General features: G+C 42.7%; 1 protein-coding gene across 1 annotated transcript in view; it reads right to left on the bottom strand.

The window, feature by feature from the left end:
* The window catches only part of MYO1E (myosin IE), a 395,564-nt gene that overhangs the window by 74,542 nt on the left and 298,793 nt on the right, over positions 1-22,229 (bottom strand). The window contains 4 exon segments of the mRNA XM_033920720.1: positions 12,033-12,114; positions 16,535-16,543; positions 17,981-18,057; positions 21,657-21,824. Of these exon segments, the coding sequence (XP_033776611.1) occupies positions 12,033-12,114; positions 16,535-16,543; positions 17,981-18,057; positions 21,657-21,824 (336 nt within the window).

Raw genomic sequence — 22,229 nt, 5'->3', positions numbered from 1 at the left:
AGCAGTCAACAAAAATGGCTGCCATCAGTCCCCACAGTCTCACGAGACTACAGCAGGAACTCACAGCAACCATTTTTGTTGACGACTTTGTGCGGGGCAGGAGCGTAGGAAGATCGCTCATACCCCGCTTCACTGCTAGACCACCAGGTATGGTGTAGAGAGGTCCAGGAGGTGGGGGTGGAAGCGTGTTAGATTTCAAGAGAAAATGGGATATTCATGTGGGATCTCTGAGAGAGTAGGAGTCAGGGGGTGGGTCATTGGTATGGGCAGACTCGATGGGCTGTAGCCCTTTTCTGCCGTCAATTTCTATGTTTCTATGTTTCTACGTATATTATATTTTTGGGTATATACCCTGAGGGGAATTTATTTATTTATTTTAAAATTTTCTTTCCCACCTAATACCTGATTTTGCATTTGACTGAGTGTGACGAGTTGAGCTATATGATTCAAAATATGTTACTTGGGCCCTGGAAGCAAAGGAGGAGACTGTGCTTCCTCCTTTGATCTCTGAACTGGCATTTGCATTTCAGCCAGACTAAAATCATCAGCCTTTATTTCAAATTGTCCAAGTTTCTTCTGCAAGTATGAGTATGTGAGCTGTCAGTGCTTTCTTCTTTGATTTAGCCCCATCCATTGCACATTTTTAGTATGGTTTTAAACAGTTCTAAGGTTTCTCTCTCTTATGAAACTCCTGGATTTGCATGCTTCTCTTCAGACCACGGTTCCAGGGAAATCCGATTACAAATAAAGCTCAACTTTGTCTTACTAGCATTTGTATCTTTCTCTGCTAACTTTAGTGACTCTGGTCTGTAATTTCAAGTTAGAACTGTAACCATGACTTTGGTTTTGATATATATAATATAGTGATCTTAGAGGGTAATTCTATAAAAAGGCACCTAAATTTAGGCATCCAGGAGGCACTTATTTATTTAATTAATTAATTTATTTCAATTTCTATCTCGTACTTCCAAAAGCTAAGAACGGGTTACAAAAAAACAGACATTCACAGTAAATTAAGGACATGACTGTTTGCAAAACGAGGCGTACATAAGAGGAGGATATTTGGAGTAGACTCCTGAGCCTAATATTAAAAACAATTTAAATGGCCAGGAGAGGCTCCTCACAATTTAAGTCGCCTGTCTGAGCCTAACTGGGCATTTTCAGCGGCACTTAAGATAGAGCCATTGAGAATATCCGGTTAGTGCCCAAGCCAAAACTGGCTATTTTGGGGCATTTTGGGGTGGAGTTGGCACTTAGCTGGTTAAATGCTCATTTTCAGCACTTAGTCCTATCTTTATGTGGTTCTTCATAGCGGGTTGAGTGCCCCAAAATCAGAGGGCTGGCTACGCCCCTGATAGGTAGAATTCCATGAAAACTAATCTTGCTGATAAGTCATCATTAGCACCGAGTGCTATACAGTTAACCACAGCAACTTTCCTCCACGTCTGTACCACAGCTGGAAACGTGCTGTACATTCAAACATGTGGTACACATATAAAATCCAAGAATTCCAGCAAAGTTATGAACATAAAAGCAATAAACATGAACACTTTCTAAAAGTGCATTCCATAGAAAAAGTCATGAACGGGTGGTGGAAAATGTGTTTCTGATCTCATTTCAGATATCTTGTTACTACAGAGAACCGAGAGGCTTTGGCAGCCACTCTAAGGTTTGTTAGATATGTAAGAAAAGAAAATGTAAAGATCACTGAAATTTGTATTCTCTGGACTTGAAAAGCTCCCTAGTAAATTTACTTTAGATTAAAGTAGGTTCTATACTAATTACTCACTTTTCATTAATTTCTAAAACAGCATGATTTCATTATTAACTTTACCAGGGTAATAAGAACAATTCTTAATCCCTTAGTGCGTGATATGCTGGGGGTGGGGGGTGGGGGAGCTCAGTGCTGGATCATTGCTTGTGTTCTGCTTTATACTGTATTTTGATTTGTGTTTGCTAGATCCTATGTTTGCCTTGCATTCTGTGGTCTCTTGATCCAGCTTTCAGTTTGTTCCTGTGCTGGATTCTTGTCTCAGATTTTCTTTATTTTGGGGTTTTGAATTGCTTTGGTTTTTTTTTCCCATGAAATTTTATTACGTTTTCATAAAGATACATGAAAACTGAGAATGATAACAGAATAGGGTAAGTGCTGTGATTTAACTCACCATTAGCCTTGGGGCTAGGGATAATTAAATTACCTTAACAAGCCTCTGTGGGACTGCCGTAGAGAGTTGCGCGGGAACAGAAATCCCACCAGTCCCCACCAAATTCCCACCCATCCCCTTGAGGAATCCCTCCGTCCCCACCCATCCCGGCGAGGAATCCCTCCATCCTCACGAGTCCCCACGAGAATCTCCTCTGTCCCCGCCCGCACCCCATAACAGTTACTTCAGAAAGTTTTGATTTTTTGAATGAGCTGTGGTTAAAGTCTATGGTTAAAAGAATTATCTTCCAAAAGAAAGTATATACACAATTTTTCTCCTTTCAAAACAATTATAAATATTTAAAAATGCATAAAGACAAGTTGACACTAAATAGTCAGTACTGTCGTGATATGTATTGTCAGTGTACTGCAATAGGTTTGGGTGCCTTTGATAAAAACTAAGTCTTATGGAATTTTTTTTTAACCTTACAATGTAAGTACTATCTCCACATCTATACATTTAGGCTGAGAAAGATGTGCAGATAGTACTTACATTGGGGTGTTTTTTTTTTTTTTACTTTATTTATTTATCAGTTTTACATTTTAACAAAATCAAATATTTTGTACAGAAAGATTGTCTGATTATCCATATTTTTTAAAAAGAAAAATAATTTTTCCCAATAGATTCTCTATTCAAACAGTCTCAAGTCCTCATATTGGATCCAAGAATTTATGAGTGAACATTAAGGAAATTCAAATGATAAACCCTATGCAAAAAAAAGGTATCTAGTGGCTGGGTTATTCTATTGATCAAGTCCGCTGTTGTTCCTTCCTTTTCCAGGCGTTTCAGCGTCAAGAAAGCTGTAAGTTGGGCCGGTTCAAAAAACACATATTTATTATCACGATACCTTACTATACATTTACATGGAAAGCGCAAGAAGAAAACACCACCCAACTGCGCAACTCCTAATTTCAACAAAATAAATTTTCGTCTACGATTCTGAGTTTCTTTACTAACATCTGGGAAAACTTGAATTTTTAAACCCAGGAACTCCTTGTTTTTATTTTTATTTTTAATAATAATAATAATAATAATAATAATTTTATTCTTATATACCGCCAAAGCCATAATAGTTCAAGGCGGTTTACAATAAGAAGAGCTGGACAATCAGCGATGACAGGCACAATGAAAAGTCATTGAATACATGTAAGCAGGATGCAGAGATAAGAGGAGCTGGAACAATCAGCGCACAATCAGCAAAAAGAGACACACTGTAAAGTCGTCAAATACATGTAAGCAGAGTACTGAGAAGGCTTGAGAGTTCTTGGTTACAAACTTAGCTTTGACTCCCAGGCAGCTTTGACTCCCAAGCCACCACCTCAAAAAGTATCCTGAGAACTACATCCAGTCTTACATGTCCTTGAGCACCACACTGCCTTCGCTCAGAAGGGAGATGCACTTAGTGACCTTGCGACCAAAGAAACCACCTTAGGCTGACAAAAAACCTGCTGATACTCTTGTGCCATAGGATACAGATGGGACATGGCTCTCATTACTTTGAGAGCCCCCTCCGGAGAATCCCACTGCTCCTAGATCAAGATGTTAAATATCAGGATGCCAAGGAAACACTGAGGACTCAGCTCTCACTCCACACATAAGGAAGGATCAAGGAAGGAAGGATCATTCCCTGGTTCTAAAGCCAAAGCATGATCCAAAGAGCCGGTATACATTCCTGAGTCCCCTGCCACGGGAGGAGCATCCTCAGAAAATAAGGGATGAGCAAAATGATCATCATCCATACCTCTTGGACACAGGTCTCCCAAGTCATGAATAGTGGCAGACTATGAAGACGTGCCTTGTAAGGATATGCCACAAGGAGACAAGTCCAAGGCACAGCAAAACTGTGCAGGAGAAGCATGGCTCTTGTTAAAGACTTTCCACAAAAATTTCAAAAAAAGTCTGAGAAGGCATTCGGACTAGGGAGTGCTGAGTGAGTCACCCTGTGATGACTCTACTTTGCAATTTTTTGGGCAGCGGGGCATCAGTGTCCTTACGAGTGGAACGGTCGCCTTTTCCAGGCCCCAAAAACAGAGATGGCCAACCCAACGGACTAGCTGCCTTTTTGGGGGTAGAAGAGCCTAAGGACTCCATCCCAACCAATTTTGAGGCAAAAAACAGCATTTTGGGAGTGCAGGGAACTTTTGAAAAAAAAGATCACTAAAAATCTAAGATGGCCGCCGTCAAGATTTCACACCTAAAATCACTAAAAAACCATTTCCTAAACTCAAAAAAATGGTGGATTTTAAAGATGGGGGAACACAGGGAAACATTCAGAAACCTGCTTCAAAAACCTGTTTTTCAGAACACCCCCACCCCCGCGATTCTCCTCATAGGCTGTAACAGCCTTACTCACTGTGACTTGTGCTGGCAATGTGCTGCAGCCTGTCTTAGGCTCTTTACAGTAACTACAAATGAGAAGAATCCCTGCCTCATTCTAGAAATGCCTCCTCAATGCTGATCTTCAGGCTACCATTCAGATACGATGTCTGACCGAATCCCCAACCCCACAGACCAATGGACACACTAACAGAAGGGGGAGGCAAAAAAAATGCAGCCAGCACTCTGCGAAACACTGCTGAGCCTCCTATGGATGCCTAACAACCTGCCTTTCAACCCAAGCAGTAGGTAAGGATGGCTCCGAGGTCCAAAAATACTTGTGCAGACTGGCTATCAAGTACCACCAGGAATCGGCCTGTCAGTTGCAGGTGGAGTCTGCTTCTTTTCTATGCAGGCAGAGCTGAAACCAAGGTGAAAACTCCAAGAACTGAAACCACAGAATAAAATAAGAAGAGAGAGCAGAACAGAAATACTCCTTCCAGCTCACATGCAGAAAGGAAAAAAACATTTTTAAAAAACATTTTTAATATCCATTCTTTATCTGGCAATAATGCCACAGATAATAGAGGAGTTGCTGGTTTAGCCAAATCTTTATCAGATACTTCCAAAATTGCTGTTAAGTCTAATTGAGGTTCCTGTTCAACCTGTTTCTGATCCTCCGCTTGCTGATCCATTACTTTGGTAGGCAAATAGTACACCCAAGTGAGAGGAGGTATTGAGTCCTCGGGGATATTTAATATCTCCATGAAGTACCTTTTTATCATTTCCCTTTTGTTTATAGATGGAACTTTTGGAAAATTCAGCAATCGCAGATTATTGGCTCGATAACTATTTTCCATTGTCTCCAATTTTCTTCTAATGATCTGATTATCTTTTATTATTGTAGACTGAACTTGCTTAATCATTATTACTTCTTTTTCAATTTCTCCTACTTTTACTTTCATATTGGAAATTTCCTGTTTATTTTCTTCTATTATTTGTTTTTGAATTCTTAAATTCTTTTTACCTTCAGTACTTACATTGTAAGGTTAAAAAAAATAACAAATTCCTTACGGCTTAGTTCTCTGCTGAAAAGAATCACTGAGGGACAAAGGTTAACTATTACCAGCATATGTATCAATATTTCAACTGCAACAAGTTTGGATGCCTTCGATAAAATTTAATGGAAAGCTGAGGAGTCGCCTTAACTCTAGCCTTGTGTGTTCTGATGTGCCAGGACTTTTATTTCTATCACAACGCAGTGTAACGTTTACTCCAGTCTCCTCCTCCTCCTCTCTTGGTCTGGGCTAGTGCTGCCTGATTCATGATTTGAATTGATTCACCGATTCACTTTGGGTGAATCGATTTGAATCGCTTTAAAACTGAAAAAAATCGGCCTCCCGATTCGGTGTCCGGCTTCCCCCCTGGCCTCCTGCTGGTGTCCGGCTTCTCCCCATTTACCTCATTTCAGCAGCCTGCAGAGAATCGCTTGTGCTAGCGATCTCTGCAAGTTGCTATAGGCCTTTGCAGTTGTTTCCTCTGCCGCGATCCTGCTTCTGCGGGAGCATGGCAGAGGGAAGACAGCTCCCAAGGCCTATAGCAGCTTGCAGAGATCGCTAGCTGCATGGGCTGGAGGGGGGAGGAAGGGATGAAGAGTCTGATGCACAGGATGGGGGCAACGGAGGAAAAGAGAGTGATGTCCATCTGCTTTGGACTCAGGCCCGCCCAAAACTGACTGTCCGGCTATGCCACTGTTCCCAGGTACTCTAAGCACCATATCCTGTAGCATTTGCGGGTGTTTGATGTTATTTTGTGATGTTCCTGCATAAACCATATTTCCATAATCAATGTGGGAAATTAAAAGAGCGTGCAGGTTGCTTCTTTGAATAAATATTTAATCAAAAATAATTGATGTGGGATCCCTTAAATTGCTAAATGTTCCAGTAGTATCTGTGTAAAAGTTGCCCGGGTTTGGTGTGGGATGACATCACACTAAAAATGTATCGGGAAAGTGGCAACATTCAGCCGCCGAATGCACAAATTAAGTTAAACTCCAGCGCTGATGATTAACTTAAGACGGTGACCACATTGGCTGTTTATAGGCCCCTTTTTATTTCCTGCTTACTGATGATCTGCGTTGGTATGAAATGCAATTTTCCTAACAGAGTCGAGAACTGTCAGAAAAAAAAAAAAATTGAAAACTGTGCCGGTAATTAAATCACTGTTTAATGAAGTAGTCAATGCATTTATCTCTTTTATTATGCTAATTTCTGTCTAGGAGAACTGAATGCAAATTGCTTTAAATTAATTATAACTGCATTAAATAACTATTCTTTAGCAGAGCTAAACTATTCTTTAGCAGAGCCTTGTCCTCTGAAGGCTTCGTCTCCTCCTCGGTTCTCTCTCTCTCGGTCGGGGCCTTTGGAGGGATCGGGCGGCTCACTGAATTAAGGCTGTCTTCCCGCCTAACTTTGCATGTGACACCTCCTGCCAAATCAGCAGCATTTCATCCCAGTGTGCGACATGTGCATATGTGCTGAGCTCACTTCTCAGCATGGCTGTTCTCGCCGTGGCACCACACCCGGACCAGTTTCTTCATTAAATTTAAAGTGGATCGACGGAGCATTAGGTAAGCCTCAGGAACCCCGGTTCTATCCCCGGTGAGTCCCGTGGGCCTTGGGGGGGGGTTCCCATGGGAGTCCCGTGGGCCTGGGAGGGATTCCCGTGTGAGTCCCGTTGACTTTGGGGGATGCCCGTGGGATTCCCGCGATCCCCATTCCTGTCTGCAGTCTGTTTTCTTTCCTTCTTATAAGGGCCTATTCTTAGTGGCTGCCCATATTTAGGGTTACCATATTTCTCTCCGAGAAACCCTGAACACATGACTCTGCCCCATTCTGCCTCCAACCCCACCCCATTCTGGCCCAGCCCAGTTCTGCATCCAGCCATGCCCCCACAAAGCCTCCTTTCTTCTTCCAGATGAGCTCCAACTGCCTCTGGAGGGCCTGGAGCATGCGTAGATGCGTGTGATGTCATCTGCACATACTCAGAGACCCTCCAGATGTGGCTGGAGTTCGTCAGGGCTTTCCAAAACCTGGATAAATGCCGAGTTTTAGAAAATCTTTCCGGGAGGTCAGACAGTCCTCTAAAGAGAAGACATGTCCAAGTTTTCCTGGAAATCTGGTAACCCTATCCATGTTCCCAGCCAGGATGGGGAAGAGAAAGTTGTTGCTGCTGGAAGTGGAAGTTGCTGCTGCCATCTTTCCACTTCTAAGCTAGCATTGGATCCTAGATCACCTGGATATAATGCACAGGGAAGGGGGCAGGACTGGATTAAGGCCAACTGATGCCCTAAGCCAGTGTATCACAAACTGTGTGTCGCAGCATACTAGTGTGCCGCCCGAGATTCCAGGTGGGCTTCGAGATGCCGGGGAGAAGAGGTGCCGGTGCCAGCTGACTGCCCACTGACATCCTGTAGGCAGTCAGCCGGCGCCAGCGCCTCTCCTTCCCTCCGCGTCTCTTCCCTTCCAGTACCCTTGGCACCCCATTTGGAGGGCCTTTGGGCATGTGTGTGATGTCATTGTGTTGACGTCCATGCACCTCTGGATGCCCTCAAGCTGCGGCACCACATTTAGTGTGGCGCGGCTTCGCAAAGTTTGCAAGACACTGCCCTAAGTACAGCCCAGCAATCTTTTCCCTCAGCACCTTCTTCTGCTTAACTGACAAGAAATTAAGACTCAATAAATGCTGAGAAATATCATTATTGTACAAAACAAAACATCAAATATATTTATAATGATTAAAAAAAACACTGAAATTCTTATTGAATAACGAATGAGACAGATGGCAGTGAAAGGGTTAAGGGCATGATAGCTAGGGGGAAAATCTCTGTGGTGCCTTAAGCATGTGCTTATTTTACTTAATGGTTAACTCAGGGTTGGAAGGGGGATTAAAAATGTCTGAAAACTGGAAATGTGTGTGTGTGTGGGGAGCTATTTTTGTTATTGGTTTTCAATTCAGATTGAAATTCGAGAAAGGTTTTGGACAAAACTGCACAAATTGCTTAAAAAATACATAATAGGGCCTAAATTTAGGTGCCACCAGTGACCCTAGTTTATAGAATACTACTGCTTACATATGCGACCAATGTTATTCTATAAACAGTGCGCCTAAATCGCTTAACCCCAAATTCTATAAAGTCCACCTAAACTTAGGCACCTACATCAGCGTGCTTAGGTTAAATTGGTACAGATAATGGCACTTAACAACTTATAATTGGCTTTGATGTTCTGGCTGCAGCCTGGGCGGAAGACTTACATTGCACACTTACTGCTCATCAACTGCAACAATGATTGAAAACCTCACATCAATTGACAGGCAATGTTCTGCATTGGGAATTACAACTGTGTCTTCATCATTTTCAGAATCATTCATGTATGCCTCTTCATCTTTCTCCTCATTAAAAATTGGTATATTTCTATATTTTTATTAAGACTATCAATGGTGTTTGCAATCTCTTCGTCACTTACTTCTGTGGTGTAATTGTCTTGTGTAGATGGTAAGTCTGACTCGACTGTAAAAGTGACAGATGGAACTTCAGTGGTACTGTCTGACTGAAACTCTTGAATTGTCTCTGCTGTTATAGTCACTACAGTTTGTGTTGTGGGCTGGATGGAATCAGGTTGTATTTCTTCAGTAGTATTTATGTCAATGATATACACATGTTGGTTTTCACTTGTATCATATGTATCTGATTAATATGTAATATGCAAAACTAAATAAAGAAATTTAAAAAAAAAGGAATTACAACTGAAGTTTCTTTTGAGACTCTATGGGCTCCTTTTATCAAGGCGCGCTATGGGGTTTAGCGCGTCGGACATTTCATCACGTGCTAACTCCTGCGGCAAGCCAAAATACTAACGCCTCGTCAATGGAGGTGTTAGCGACTAGCGCAGCAGGCGGTTTAGCGTACGATATTCCGCACGTTAAACCCCTATCGTGCCTTGATAAAAGGACCCCTATATCTCACCCATGAGGGCTTTCTGCATGGGAACTCTCCTTTTCATGGTTGTCCTAAATGTGGTCAGGTTCAGGCTACCTTGGGACATATGTTTTGGACCTGTCTGGCTATACTATTCTTTTGGATTCGATTGGGACACTTCACGTCCGCCTTATGGGGCAGGCGGTGCGCTCCAACTCCAAGAGCGCTATTTGGATTCTATTTGATAGTCTCCCCTAAACTTAAAGGCATGTCAGCATTTGTGGCTTGCGTTATGCTGCTGGGCAAGAAGACTATTCTGACTGGCTGGCTGTCCAGTGCACCTCCAACTTACAGCCAGTGGCGCTTAGCAATGATCGTACAAGCCTCTCTGGAACGCAGACAATTTGTGGATCTTGAATCTGGTGCGGGAGACTGTTTCCGTCTGATTTGGGAGCCGTTTTGGAGAGACCTTACACCACTTGCAAGAAGTCGTCTCTTGAATACGTGATTCATTTTTTGTTTATTTGTATTTTGTACCTCTCTTGGGTTGGGTTGGTAGGGGAGGGTTAGGGGAGAAGGGGGGAGGGGCAGTGGGGTTTGTTTCTGGTGCTTATACTAAGAAAAAAGTTGTATTTGGCTGTTGCTGTTCTGTTGGGCACTTGTTCTAATAAACACATTTAAATATAATTGGCTTTGATTGGACAATTGAAAGTTAGGCATTTACTCCAAAGCACCTACCTAAAAATGGGTGTAGTATAATGGGGCAGAAAATGGGTGTGTTTTGGAGTTGGGTGTCTATTTTTGACCTAGGTGCCATTGGGCACCTAACTTAGGCACATGCATATAGGCTAAGAAAACCCTGGCATAAATACGGTGCATCTAAAAGTTAGGATGGCTTGCGATGCCTAACACCACTTAGGCAGTGTATGCATGATTCTATATAGTGTATCTTTTATAGAATCACACTTAGTGCTGCACTAGTTGGAACCGATTTTTTAGGCGACCCCTTTAGAATTGGGCCCTTAGGGGTAATTCTGTAAATGGCATCTAAGATAGGCACCTATAATATAGGTGCCTATCATGTGTCAATCATGCTTAGAGCCTTTTAAAGGTGCCTACCAGTGCCTAACTTAAAAGTTTTATATAAAGAAAGAAAATATAAATAGTATATATGTACGTTAATAAAATCAATGGATCAATAAAGATTTGATGTAGACAGCAATTAAGTATTGATTGCAGGGAAGCTACATTGCTGAGATCGAGCGTAATATAAGTTAAATATTGAGAGTGCATATTTAGTGATATTATACTGAATAAAATAAAAGAACTGCTGTTTGAAACTAGATAACTTAAAACTTAGGCACCTGTAATTTAGGCCACAGCTTTAAAAGCCTACATTATAGGCGCCTAAGTCCTTTATAGAATTGCGCCTAGCAGCGCCTAAGTCCTTCTCCACTCTTAAACATGTCTACTTTGTTGTTAGGAGCCGCTAGGCACCAGGTGATAAGACACCTATCTTTTATAGAATTGTGCCTAAAAATATAGGTGTCCCAATCAATTTTTATTTTTTTTTCAATAATGAGCTTGTTAAAACTCGAAACTGAAGCCAATTTACTAACTGTTAGACGTCTAACCTTAGGCGCTGATACATATCCATAACTTTTGGCATGCCAATGCCGCTTTGGGCAAATATTGTATATTTTTGGCATGCCCTTAAGCTGTTACAAACTTGGTGCTAAGCGTGCCCCTTCAAAATCGGGTCCCAATTAGAGAGTTGTGCGGGGACAGACTAATACCCCTGCATACATAGATAGATTACTGATTCCTTATGACCCTCCCAGAACTTTAAGATCAGCCTCTCAACATTCCCTTAATGTCCCATCCTTTAAAATAATTGGTACTCATCATACCCTCATTTTCTCAGTCACTGATCCATTAATTTGAAATTCTTTTCCTCTATACCTCAGAGTAGAACAAAACTTGCAGAAATTTAAAAGTAGCTTAAAATGCTTTCTCTTTAAAGATGCCTTTAATTGATCTCTTACATATGTATTTACTTCCGCATTGCTTATTTGTCTCCCTTCCCTATTGTATTTTCCTTTTATGTATTTTTTTTGTAATAAATTGTAGTTCTTCCCTTTCTCCTAATGTTTTCATGTCAAAAGTATGTTTGTTTTGTTGTTTAATGTTTAATTATTTAATATGTTTGTCTCCTATTTATTTAAATTACTATGTACAACGCTTCGTACCTCTGGAGAAGCGTTTAATCAAAATTTAAATAAACTATGAAACAGGGAACATGCCAGGGCAGGGCCTCTAGGAACATGGGTACTGATGTTGTTCCTGCTCAAACCTCCTGTCTTCAGCAGTGTTTTCAGAAAAAAAACAACAACCCAACTCAAACATTTAATCAATCACTATAAGGAAATGTGGCAATAAGATGTCCAGTGTCTGAAGTTAACAAAGAAATCATAGTAATGAGGGACTCTGTCTTTTACCCCAGACTAAAATCATAATTCAGGAATGACACGCACCTTGATTTTACTGCTAGCTGTTGTTGGTCGTCCTTTCTTCTCTGCTTGCAGGTTTTCAGGAAATAAAGCCTTTATGAAATGTCTGTCAAACAATTAATGACACGTTTTCAGCAGTCTTACCCCAAACCACAGACTAGCTGTCTAAGTAACATTGGAAGGGGATAAGTTATGAAGTCATTTTCATGCATACAAGGCAACATTTGTTCATCACTTCCTCTTATAAAACACCAACCAGTGTAAAAGTACTCACTGACAAGATGATGCATACTTGGCCAGCAGGCATGTACATGGGTGAAGTTTGGGTAAGATATGGGTGGAGCTCACAAGTATGTGCATAGATGATAAAATGCACTAATCAGGGACTGGATCAACCTATGAACCAGGTGAGACTCTGGCCCACAGAATCAGTGATAAATTGCACCAAACTCCCAGTCCAGTATCTCTCCCTCTCTCTATCCTACCTCCTGGAGGTGAGAAGGGGAGGGAGAGATGCAGGCTGCGATTTGGGATTTTGGTGACCCTTATCACCAGCAGAAGGGGAAAACTGAGAAAGAGGGGGAGCAACAAGATCACGGTGGGAAGGCACTGATAAAAATGTTGGTTCAGAATGCTACAGTCCCTTGAGCCAGCGCTGCTTAAATAATCCAGGTGTGGTTATTTATACCTGCTCTTGTATCAGATGTCTGCTGCTTACACTGATATTTTATAAAGACACATAAACAAGTTTCAAGTTTGTTAATATTTTGATATACCGACCATCACAAGTATCTGGTTGGTTTACAATTATAAAAAGTAAAAAAGTTATTTAAAATATTAAAATTATGTATAACAACAACAAAAAGTCTAAATAAAAATAGGGTGATTAAGATCAAAACCTCTATATGTCTTTATAAAACAGCACCTGCTTGCCTCTTAAACCGGGCACTCTGTTATAAAATTATCCTCGTAGAGAGTAATTCTATAAAGAGGTGCCTAATTTTAAGTGTAGAGAAGGCACCTATGTGAAGCTAGTTTGTATACAGATGTAGCAGTGCTTGGAATACACTACTCAAGGAAAGTAGAGCAGAAGTAAATTATACAAAATTTAAAAGACTATTAAAACCATTCTAAGATGGCATTTGAAGATTGGAGGGGAGGTCATTGTACTATTAGCCTCGGTTTGTACCTGAAGAGTGTTGATAAGTAATAGGAGTATGCAGTGTCGTAACGAGGGTGAGCTGTGCCCAGTTAAAAAAGTAAGGGGAAGGGGCATAACTTTGACATTACTTCCTAGGCGCAGAAGTGACATCAGAGAGAGCGCCGAAGCTGACACGGGCAGTAAGCTGGTGGCTGCTTGCACCAAAGTTAAAAAGGTACGGGGGAAAGGAAGGGACACACGAACAGCAGGGGAAGGAGCGAGGGGGCAGAGAAGAGGAGGGTTGCCGGCACCCCGAGGAAGATGGTGCCCAAGGCAGACTGCCCCCTCACTATGTCACTGGGAGTATGAATGGATTTTTGGTTGAATGTCATCTATTTTTCTGGTTGTGGTTAGGTCTTTCCTATTATTTTAATGGCGTTCCTTTACTTCTTTTCAAGATTTTAAATATAATATAAAACATAATTTAGGCACCACCCCTTATGCCAGACACAGAGTTGGTGAAAATTCTTGAGATAGATCTTCATCCAGTGGCAGTGGGCATTTTTTAGCCGCCACTGGCATTGTCCTTGGATATTCAATGCTGGGCCACGTTTGGGCACTTGCATTGACTATTCAGGTTTTTGCAACTGTATTTCTTATGTGGTTAAGCGACACCACATAAAGATAGGACTCAGTGCCTTGTGGTCCAATTTGGTCACTTAAGTGGTTAAATGCTGAATATCTTCAGATATGTGAAGGGGAAGCAACCGGCAAGGGAAGAAGTGGGGATGATGGAGACAAAAAAGGAGTGGTAAAAGAGGAAAAAGAGATAGCAGACAGGTTAAATAAGTTCTTCACGTCAGTCTTCACGAGGGAGGACACATCCAATATTCCGGAACCGGAGGACATCGTAAATGGGGATCGGGATGAAAAGCTGGTCCAACTAGAGGTAAGCCAAGAGGATGTCCTCAGGCAGATAGACAGATTATAGAGCGACAAATCGCCAGGTCCGGAAGGCATTCACCCAAGGGTACTCAAAGAACTAAGGAACGTAATAGCAGAGCCACTTCGCCAAATATGTAACCTATCCTTAAAAACTGGAGAGATCCCGGAGGATTGGAAAATTGGAAATGTCACACCCATCTTCAAGAAGGGTTCAAGGGGGGACCCGGGGAACTACAGGCCGGTGAGCTTGACCTCGGTCCCGGGAAAAATGATGGAAGCACTGATTAAGGACAGTATCTGTGAACACATAGAAAACAATGGACAGCTAAAGTCGAGCCAGCACGGCTTCTGCAAGGGTAGGTCATGCCTCACAAACTTATTGTACTTCTTTGAGGGGGTAAACAGACAGGTGGATAAAGGGGAATCCATTGACATCATTTACCTTGACTTTCAAAAAGCCTTTGACAAGGTACCGCACGAAAGACTGCTTAAAAAGCTGTGGAGACACGGGGTGCAAGGGGAGGTCCACCAATGGATCAAAAACTGGCTGGCAGACAGGAAACAGAGGGTTGGAGTGAAGGGCCATTACTCAGACTGGCATGGGGTCACGAGCGGAGTTCTGCAGGGGTCGGTGCTGGGACTGCTCCTGTTCAATATATTTATAAATGACCTGGAGGCGGGAACAAATTGCGAAGTTATTAAATTTGCGGATGACACCAAACTCTACCGCAGGGTTGAAACCATGGAAGACTGCGAAGATCTGCAAAGGGACCTAACGACGCTAGAAGAATGGGCCAAAAAATGGCAAATGAACTTTAACGTAGGGAAATGCAAGGTCATGCATGTAGGGAAAAAGAACCCGATGTTCAGCTACAAAATGGGAGGATCACTGCTAGGGGTAAGTAACCTTGAAAGAGACCTGGGAGTGATGGTGGACACGTCTTTGAAGGCGTCGGCACAGTGCGCCACAGCCTCAAGAAAAGCAAACAAAATGTTGGGTATCATTAAGAAGGGTATCACGACCAGGACAAAGGAGGTCATCCTGCCACTGTATCGTGCAATGGTGCGACCGCATCTGGAGTACTGTGTCCAGTATTGGTCGCCGTACCTCAAAAAGGACATGGCGGTACTTGAGGGAGTCCAGAGAAGAGCAACTAAACTGATAAGAGGTATGGAAAACCTCTCATATACTGACAGACTGAAAAAGCTGGGGCTGTTCTCCCTGGAAAAGCGGAGACTTAGAGGAGACATGATAGAAACCTTCAAGATCCTGAAGGGTATAGAAAAAGTAGACAGGGACAGATTTTTCAGATTACGGGGAACCACAAGTACAAGGGGGCACTCGGAAAAATTAAAAGGAGACAGGTTTAAAACAAATGCCAGAAAGTTCTTTTTCACCCAGAGGGTGGTGGGACACATGGAACGCGCTTCCGGGAGGCTGTGATAGGCCGGAGCACGTTACAAGGCTTCAAAGAAGGTTTGGATAGGTTCCTAGAGGATAAAGGAATTGAGGGGTACAGATAAGAGTAGCGGTAGGTTATAGGGATAGTCTGGGACCATTGCTCAGGCAATGGGCCTGATGGGCCGCCGCGGGAGCAGACCACTGGGCGAGATAGACCTCTGGTCTGCCTCAGCGGAGGCAACTTCTTATGTTCTTATGTTCAAACACATAACCGCGTAAATGCCGACTCCGCACCCAGACTAACCACAACATAAATGGCTTTCAGTTTTCTAGTCAGTGCTGATATTCAGCGACAAAAACCAGTTAAGCACCTCTGAATATCAGAGGATATCCCCACACTGGCAACTGAAGTGTTTCTGGTGGTTAATTCACTTTGAATATTGACACCTTTGTTTCTCGTAGACCATTACAAAACATGTATGAGAGTATTCTATAACTTACACATATACACCGTACACTCCACCCAGGCTTTACCCGGATTCTGCCTATGTAATAGTTAAGCTCTGGAATGCATTGCCAGAAGATGTGGTAACAGCGGTTAACACATTTGGATTTGAAAAAGGTATTATACAAGTGGATACTTGACATGTTATTGAAAAAATGATAGATAGATAAATAAATATAATAAATAAAAAAAAGAAAAGAAAAAGGGGTTGGACAAGTTCCTGGAGGAAACGTCCATAGTTTGCTATTCAGACATACATGGGGGGAAGCCAATTCTTGCTCTGGGATTGGTAGCATGGAATTTTGCTACTATTTGGGTTTCTGCCAGGTACTTGTGACCTGGATTGGCTACTGTGGAAACAGGATACTGCGCAAGATGGACTATTGGTCTGACTCAGTAATGTTATCCTTATGTTCTTATAAGTTCACCTTCAAACTATGCGGTATTACATCTAGGTGTCATTTGATAGCATAGCACATAGCCAGAATATTGATGTTTATGCACTCTTAGTCCAGCTCTTCTTTGTTGTAAACTGCCTCGAACTACCACGGCTTTGGTGGTATATAAGAATAAAATTATTATTATTATTATATCACACGTACTTGCTTATTCTGGTCATTTATGCAGGTGCCTCATTTATGGAATTTGCTACTGCTGACAATCCAATATAAAGTGAGTTTTAAAAATATATCTTTGAAGTGCGGTGGAATCAATATTAATATTATTTTTTTTTATGTTTAATACTCAGTCTGAACAAGCAGGTCCAGGCAGTTTACATAAGTAGTAAGTGTAAGTATGAAATCTTTTGCAAGCCCTTAGAGCTTTCTTGCATTCACACTGTGGCCCTTTACATGAAAAGGGTTAGAGACCACTGGTATAAATCAATCAGGCCCTTTCTGAGTTTAAAAAGTTTGCATTTACAAACCAAATATGAAAACCTGGAAGTTAAAGAGCAAATGTGTCCAGTTTTCCTATAATAATTCTTCTATATTCGACAATTTTATAACTAGGGCTGATATTTTCTTTAGAACATAGGAAATTATGGGTTATGATTTGAAATGCAATATTTGTCTTTCTATGAACATAAAAATTATTTACCATTATATGATGGTTAATCTAGATTTGTGGCTCTGTTAAACATAAGGTACAGACGAATGTGGGAAGGTAAGAACAAGGGTGGTTGTGGTGGTGGTGGGGCAACAAGAAACAGAGCTGCCAAATGTTCAGTTTTATTTATAGCAACCTAATAATTATTGGTTAGGCAGCGTATTTTATGACATTTTATGGTGGATTCTAAGCAGCAGTAAGAATAAATATCTAAAACAGGAATCATAGCTGCTCTTTTGATTAAAGTGTTGGTTGAAGATAGCAGATTGGACTTCGAGGGACATTGAACATTTCACAGAAGTATTGAAAAAAACTTTAATGCAGTTAAGTTCACACCAGGGATATAGCCAGACATCCAATTTTGGGTGTACTTGGGCCCAAGGTGGATGGAGAGAAAAACCCTGTCCCGTCCCAACACCACAGGTAATTTGATCTCTTCCTTTCCCTCTCCCTCTCTTGCCCACCCACAGGACATCCAGTTTCTCAAACGCCCCTCCTGCACCCACCGCATACCTTTTAAACATCAGATCTTCACTAGTGGCAAGCAAGGACTGATAAATTGCTTGTGCCGGCCCACCAGCCTTCCCTCTGGTGTACTCTTGCATATGTGGAACCAGGAAGTTGCATCAGAGGGAAGGCTGGGGGTTGGTGTAAGCAGTGTGTAACAATTGTTGGGAGGGAGGGAGAGTTGTTGGAAGTTTCAACTGGCAGGGCTTGGGGATCCCATCAGACACATAATTTAGGTGGGCCTGGGCTGCCCCTGGCCAAGCCACTGTTCACACACCAAACTCTTATTGTGTTGGCTCAATTTGATGGCCCCTGAGCAACTAATCAAAAAAAAGCAAGGTCTACAGTACTCACAGCTACACTACTCCTGCATGAGCTCAATCAGATCTGTAAAGAGAACATCACGATTCCTCTCACAGAAGCCATCCATGTCATATGAAACCTGAAAAGAAATGATAATTGATCTGCAGAAACTCTTTGGTTGTGAGCTGTCTTCACCAGTGATACGGGCTATTCTTTTGTGTGTGCTGCCCTTTGGGACCAACAAATTCAGAAAACAAGTAGAGAGAAAATAAACTAGAAAGAGAAAGACAATAAAACAAAAGAAGGAAAGGAAGGAAAGGAGAGACAGAGGTGAAAGTGAAAATAATCAGACGACTAAATTCTTGATAGACATAGCTGTGCTACTGTTCACTTTCCTGTTACTATTCCGGAAGATTTAAGCACATATAGGGGTCCCCACTGTCACCCCTCCTACCAAGATATGTTGTAGCTCACTGGCTCTGGTCAGTTTTACCTCTTTTGTAAACTGCATAGAACCGAAAGGCTTTTGCAATATATAAATACAAATTTATGTTATGTTATGTAAAGTGCATCAAGATTTGTAGTTTATGTGACGTAAAGTGGGATTTTACACCATGTTAGCTGCAAAATCTAATGTGGCAACTAGTGGAGGCATTTGTCCATATATTTTATATTAGTCATGTTCCCATAAGCGCACGACCACATGCTTACAGTTAATGTGGGAGCACTCTATATAGTCCACCTAAAGTTACAGTAGGTGCCTAAATCGGCACGCTTAACAACTGTTTAAGACATAATTAGCACCGATATATTGACAATTAGCACCTCATAATTGACATAGACTGAACTTAGCTGGGATGTTAGGTGTCAGGGTGCCTATCACAAAGTAGGCATCGCTAGGAGGCGGATCGTGGCTGTGTTTTGCATATAGGTGCCTCTTTTGGACTTAGGGCGTACGCATTTAGGCCACGAAAAGCCCTGGCATAAATAGGGTGAAGAAGTGTAGTAAGGGGGGTAACAAATGGGGCAGTCCACCCTGAGCGCTATGGGGGGGGGGGCACCGGCACCCCTCCTCCTCTAGCCCATTCCTCCCTTCCATGTTGCGTGCCCTCCTTCCCTTCCCCCATACCTTTAGTTGAAGCTGTTGTTCACAGCGGTCATACAACATGCTCTTTGTGACCCTGTCAGCTCTCCCCACTGACGCCACTTCCGGGTGCCATGCATAGGAAGTGACATCAGAGGGAGAGCCGAAGGGGTTGCGAGGAGCATGTTAGTGACCGCTGCGAGCAACAACTTCAACTAGAGGTACAAAGGAAAGGAAGGGAAGGGGGGGTTTGCTCGCGGCAGGCGGGATCGGGGGGGCGGAGATGAGGGTGGAGATGGGGCACCCCCCCTGAGCACCTCTCACCCTCGCTACACCACGATAGGGTGCACCTAAAGTTAGAATGCTTAGTGTCGTTTAGGTGGTGCTAAGCGTGACTATAAAGTGCGCTTATCTTTTACAGAATTGCGCTTAGTGCCACAATAGTTGGCGCCTAATTTTTAGGCACCATATATAGAATCGGGCTCTTAGTGTCTCCTATTTATGAGGTATTAACTGCGAGCCACTTCGCATGTGGTAAGTATAATGTGTTCAAGGGTTAATTCTCAAAAGGTCATCGCAATTTAGATGACGGGATGATGCATGTTAAGTGTGAATTCAATAATGGCACCTAACTTTAGGTGCATGTGCTTATATTATCTCAGTGGTTGGTATAAATGCTCACACTTGACTGTAGGCAGCTAAGCATGTAAATCAGGGCCACAAAATTAAGAGATCCATAATAAATGTGCACGAGAGAGATTTGCATACCAAGGAAGCAGTGCATTCACATTTCTCTCATGCCTCTTCATTGTGGATAGCCTGAAAACCTGGCCTGCCTGTGGATCTCGAGGACCGGAACTGAGTAACCCTGATGTGAATGAACATCCTGTACATATAACTGCCTGACACAGCCCTGACCTGACCATGCCTTTCCCAGATCCATGCTTACCTTGAAGTTGTGTACATTGGAATTTCAGGACAAAACTTAAAAAAATAGCAGCTAAGGGCAGTTAGGTACGTAACAGCCAACTGGTGCTATTTAGTGCCAGTTCAGGCCAGTTAAAGTCAGTCATTGGCTGTTAACCCTAGTTGATTCATAAGTCATGGCAACTACTTTTTTTCTCTCGAAAATGCATCAACACTGGAAATCTAATATATACATTTGAAAGTGTGTAATGTACAAGGGTGGTTTGAAAAGTTTGGTAACAAAGCAAGTTCCACAACATAGTCTTCATTGAGGGCTATACACTTAGTCAAGGAAGTTTCCAGTTTTTTTGTATCATAGGAAAAATAGCTTAAGAAAAAAATGGAAACTTGCTGGACTAAGGGGCAAATTCTATAAACAGCATCCCGATTGTAGGCGGCGGTAGGCATCTTATCACTGTCTAACAAGCCAATCAGGACACGTTTAAAAGAAAAACCACTCCGAGGTAGGCAGCTTTACATTGTAGGTGTTTTTGCGAGCCTAGAGAGACGGGTAGGACTGCCTAATCTTGCCCAAGGCTAGGCCTGGGAGTGGTTTCACCCAGAAGTGGTCTTAGGTGAGTTTAGGAGGCCCTAGGCGTCTCTCTAGGGCTGCATAGGCACCTGTAATGTAGGCCAGCAAAATGCTGGTCTACATTTCAAATAGACGCAGCCGCTAAGCCAATTGTGGCAAGGTAATTTCCCTACTGCAATCAGTTTAGCTGCTGCAGTAGGAAACCCATTCCCCCGTGAAGTTGGCCAGCAGGAAGGATGCCCACTCCCTCCTGCCAGAATCCCTGAAGCCCTCCCCCCCCGAATGTCCATGGCAGGAGGAGTGCCCAATTCCTCCTGCTGCCACTGAGACATCCCGGGATGAACCGAGGAGGGGCATAAGGCCCCTCTCATAGGAGTGGGCCTTAGGCACCTGGGCCAACCGGAGATTTAGGCCTCTCTCCCAGTGCATTCTGGGATGCACTGGGAGTGGCCTAAGATTACGATTGGCCAGATCTCTTAGGCCATTCCATAGGCATTCACTGTGTGTCCTAAGAGTTCAGTGCCAAACTCTTAAATTGATTAATGGGTTTTTTTTTGGGGTTTTTTTTGATTGGCTGATAACTGGCATGGTCAATTACCACGACAATTAAGCCAATTAAAAAATAAAAATTGGGCACAGGTCCTCTTTTCAGAGGACTGTCCGATCTCCCAGATGGACTTTCCAAAACTCGGCATTTGTCTGGGTTTTGGAAAGCCCCAATGAGCTCCAGCTGCATCTGGAGGGCCTCTGAGCTTGTGAGAATTATTTCACACACATCCACGCATGCTCCAGGTCCTCTAGGCATTACTGGAGCTCATCCGGAAGAAGAGAGGAGGCTTTGGGAGGGTGAGGCTAGGGGGCAGAACAAGCCAAGGCTGGAGGCGGAACTGGGTGGGGCTGGGGCAAAACAGGGCGGGTATGGAGGCGGAACAGGGCGGGGTCACGTGTCCAGGGTTTCCTGGAGAAAAATATGGTAATCCTACACTAGGTGGCTGCATATTAGGGACACCTAGCAGCACCTAATATAGGCACCATTCATAGAATTCCCCAATAAGTTCCTAACACACTTTAGTAAAGGGGCCCCTTGGTTTTATGGCAATTAAAAATAACAGCTGTTCTGCTTTTTTTTTAAATGGAAGCTAGTGTCCTGGGTTACCTTGCCAGCATAATGATGAATGATAAACCCCTGGTTCCAGCTGTTGAAATGCTCATGAGTCCCAACTGCCATCTGAAGCTTTTGGAGTAACGTCTGATCTGCACCCTCACCCACAGCGTGCATTGTGGCACACACATCATCCAGAATGCTCATAATACCCGGTGGATTCTGAAAAGAATGATACAGAACGAGACATGGGGTCAGTATTCTTTCTCAAAATTCTATGAACTTCAAAAGTCCGACATATCACACAAAAATGGCATGAAGTCTCAAAAAAAAAAAAAAGAAAGAAAAAGAAAATGCATTAGACTCGATTCAAACCTTTTCTGCTCATAACTAGCAACCGAAAGCCCCCGTTTTATTAAGCCGTGGTAGAGTGTTTTAGCGCAGGCCAGTGAGGTAAATGCTCCGATGCTCATAGGAATTGAAAGAACATCAGATGTAGAGAATTTTTCCCCGTCCCCGCAGGAACTCAATTTCCCTGCCCCATCCCCATGAGTTTCTGTCGCTGTTCCAGTCCCTGCCCCATTCCTGTAAGCTCTGCCTTAATCACACATGCCTTGGACACTTATG

This window comes from Geotrypetes seraphini, chromosome 14 (genome assembly GCF_902459505.1).
Source record: "Geotrypetes seraphini chromosome 14, aGeoSer1.1, whole genome shotgun sequence".
In the NCBI taxonomy this organism is placed as follows: Eukaryota; Metazoa; Chordata; class Amphibia; order Gymnophiona; family Dermophiidae; genus Geotrypetes; species Geotrypetes seraphini.
The sequence above is the reverse complement of the archived record's forward strand: the minus strand, read 5'-3'. Positions and strand labels throughout refer to the sequence as shown.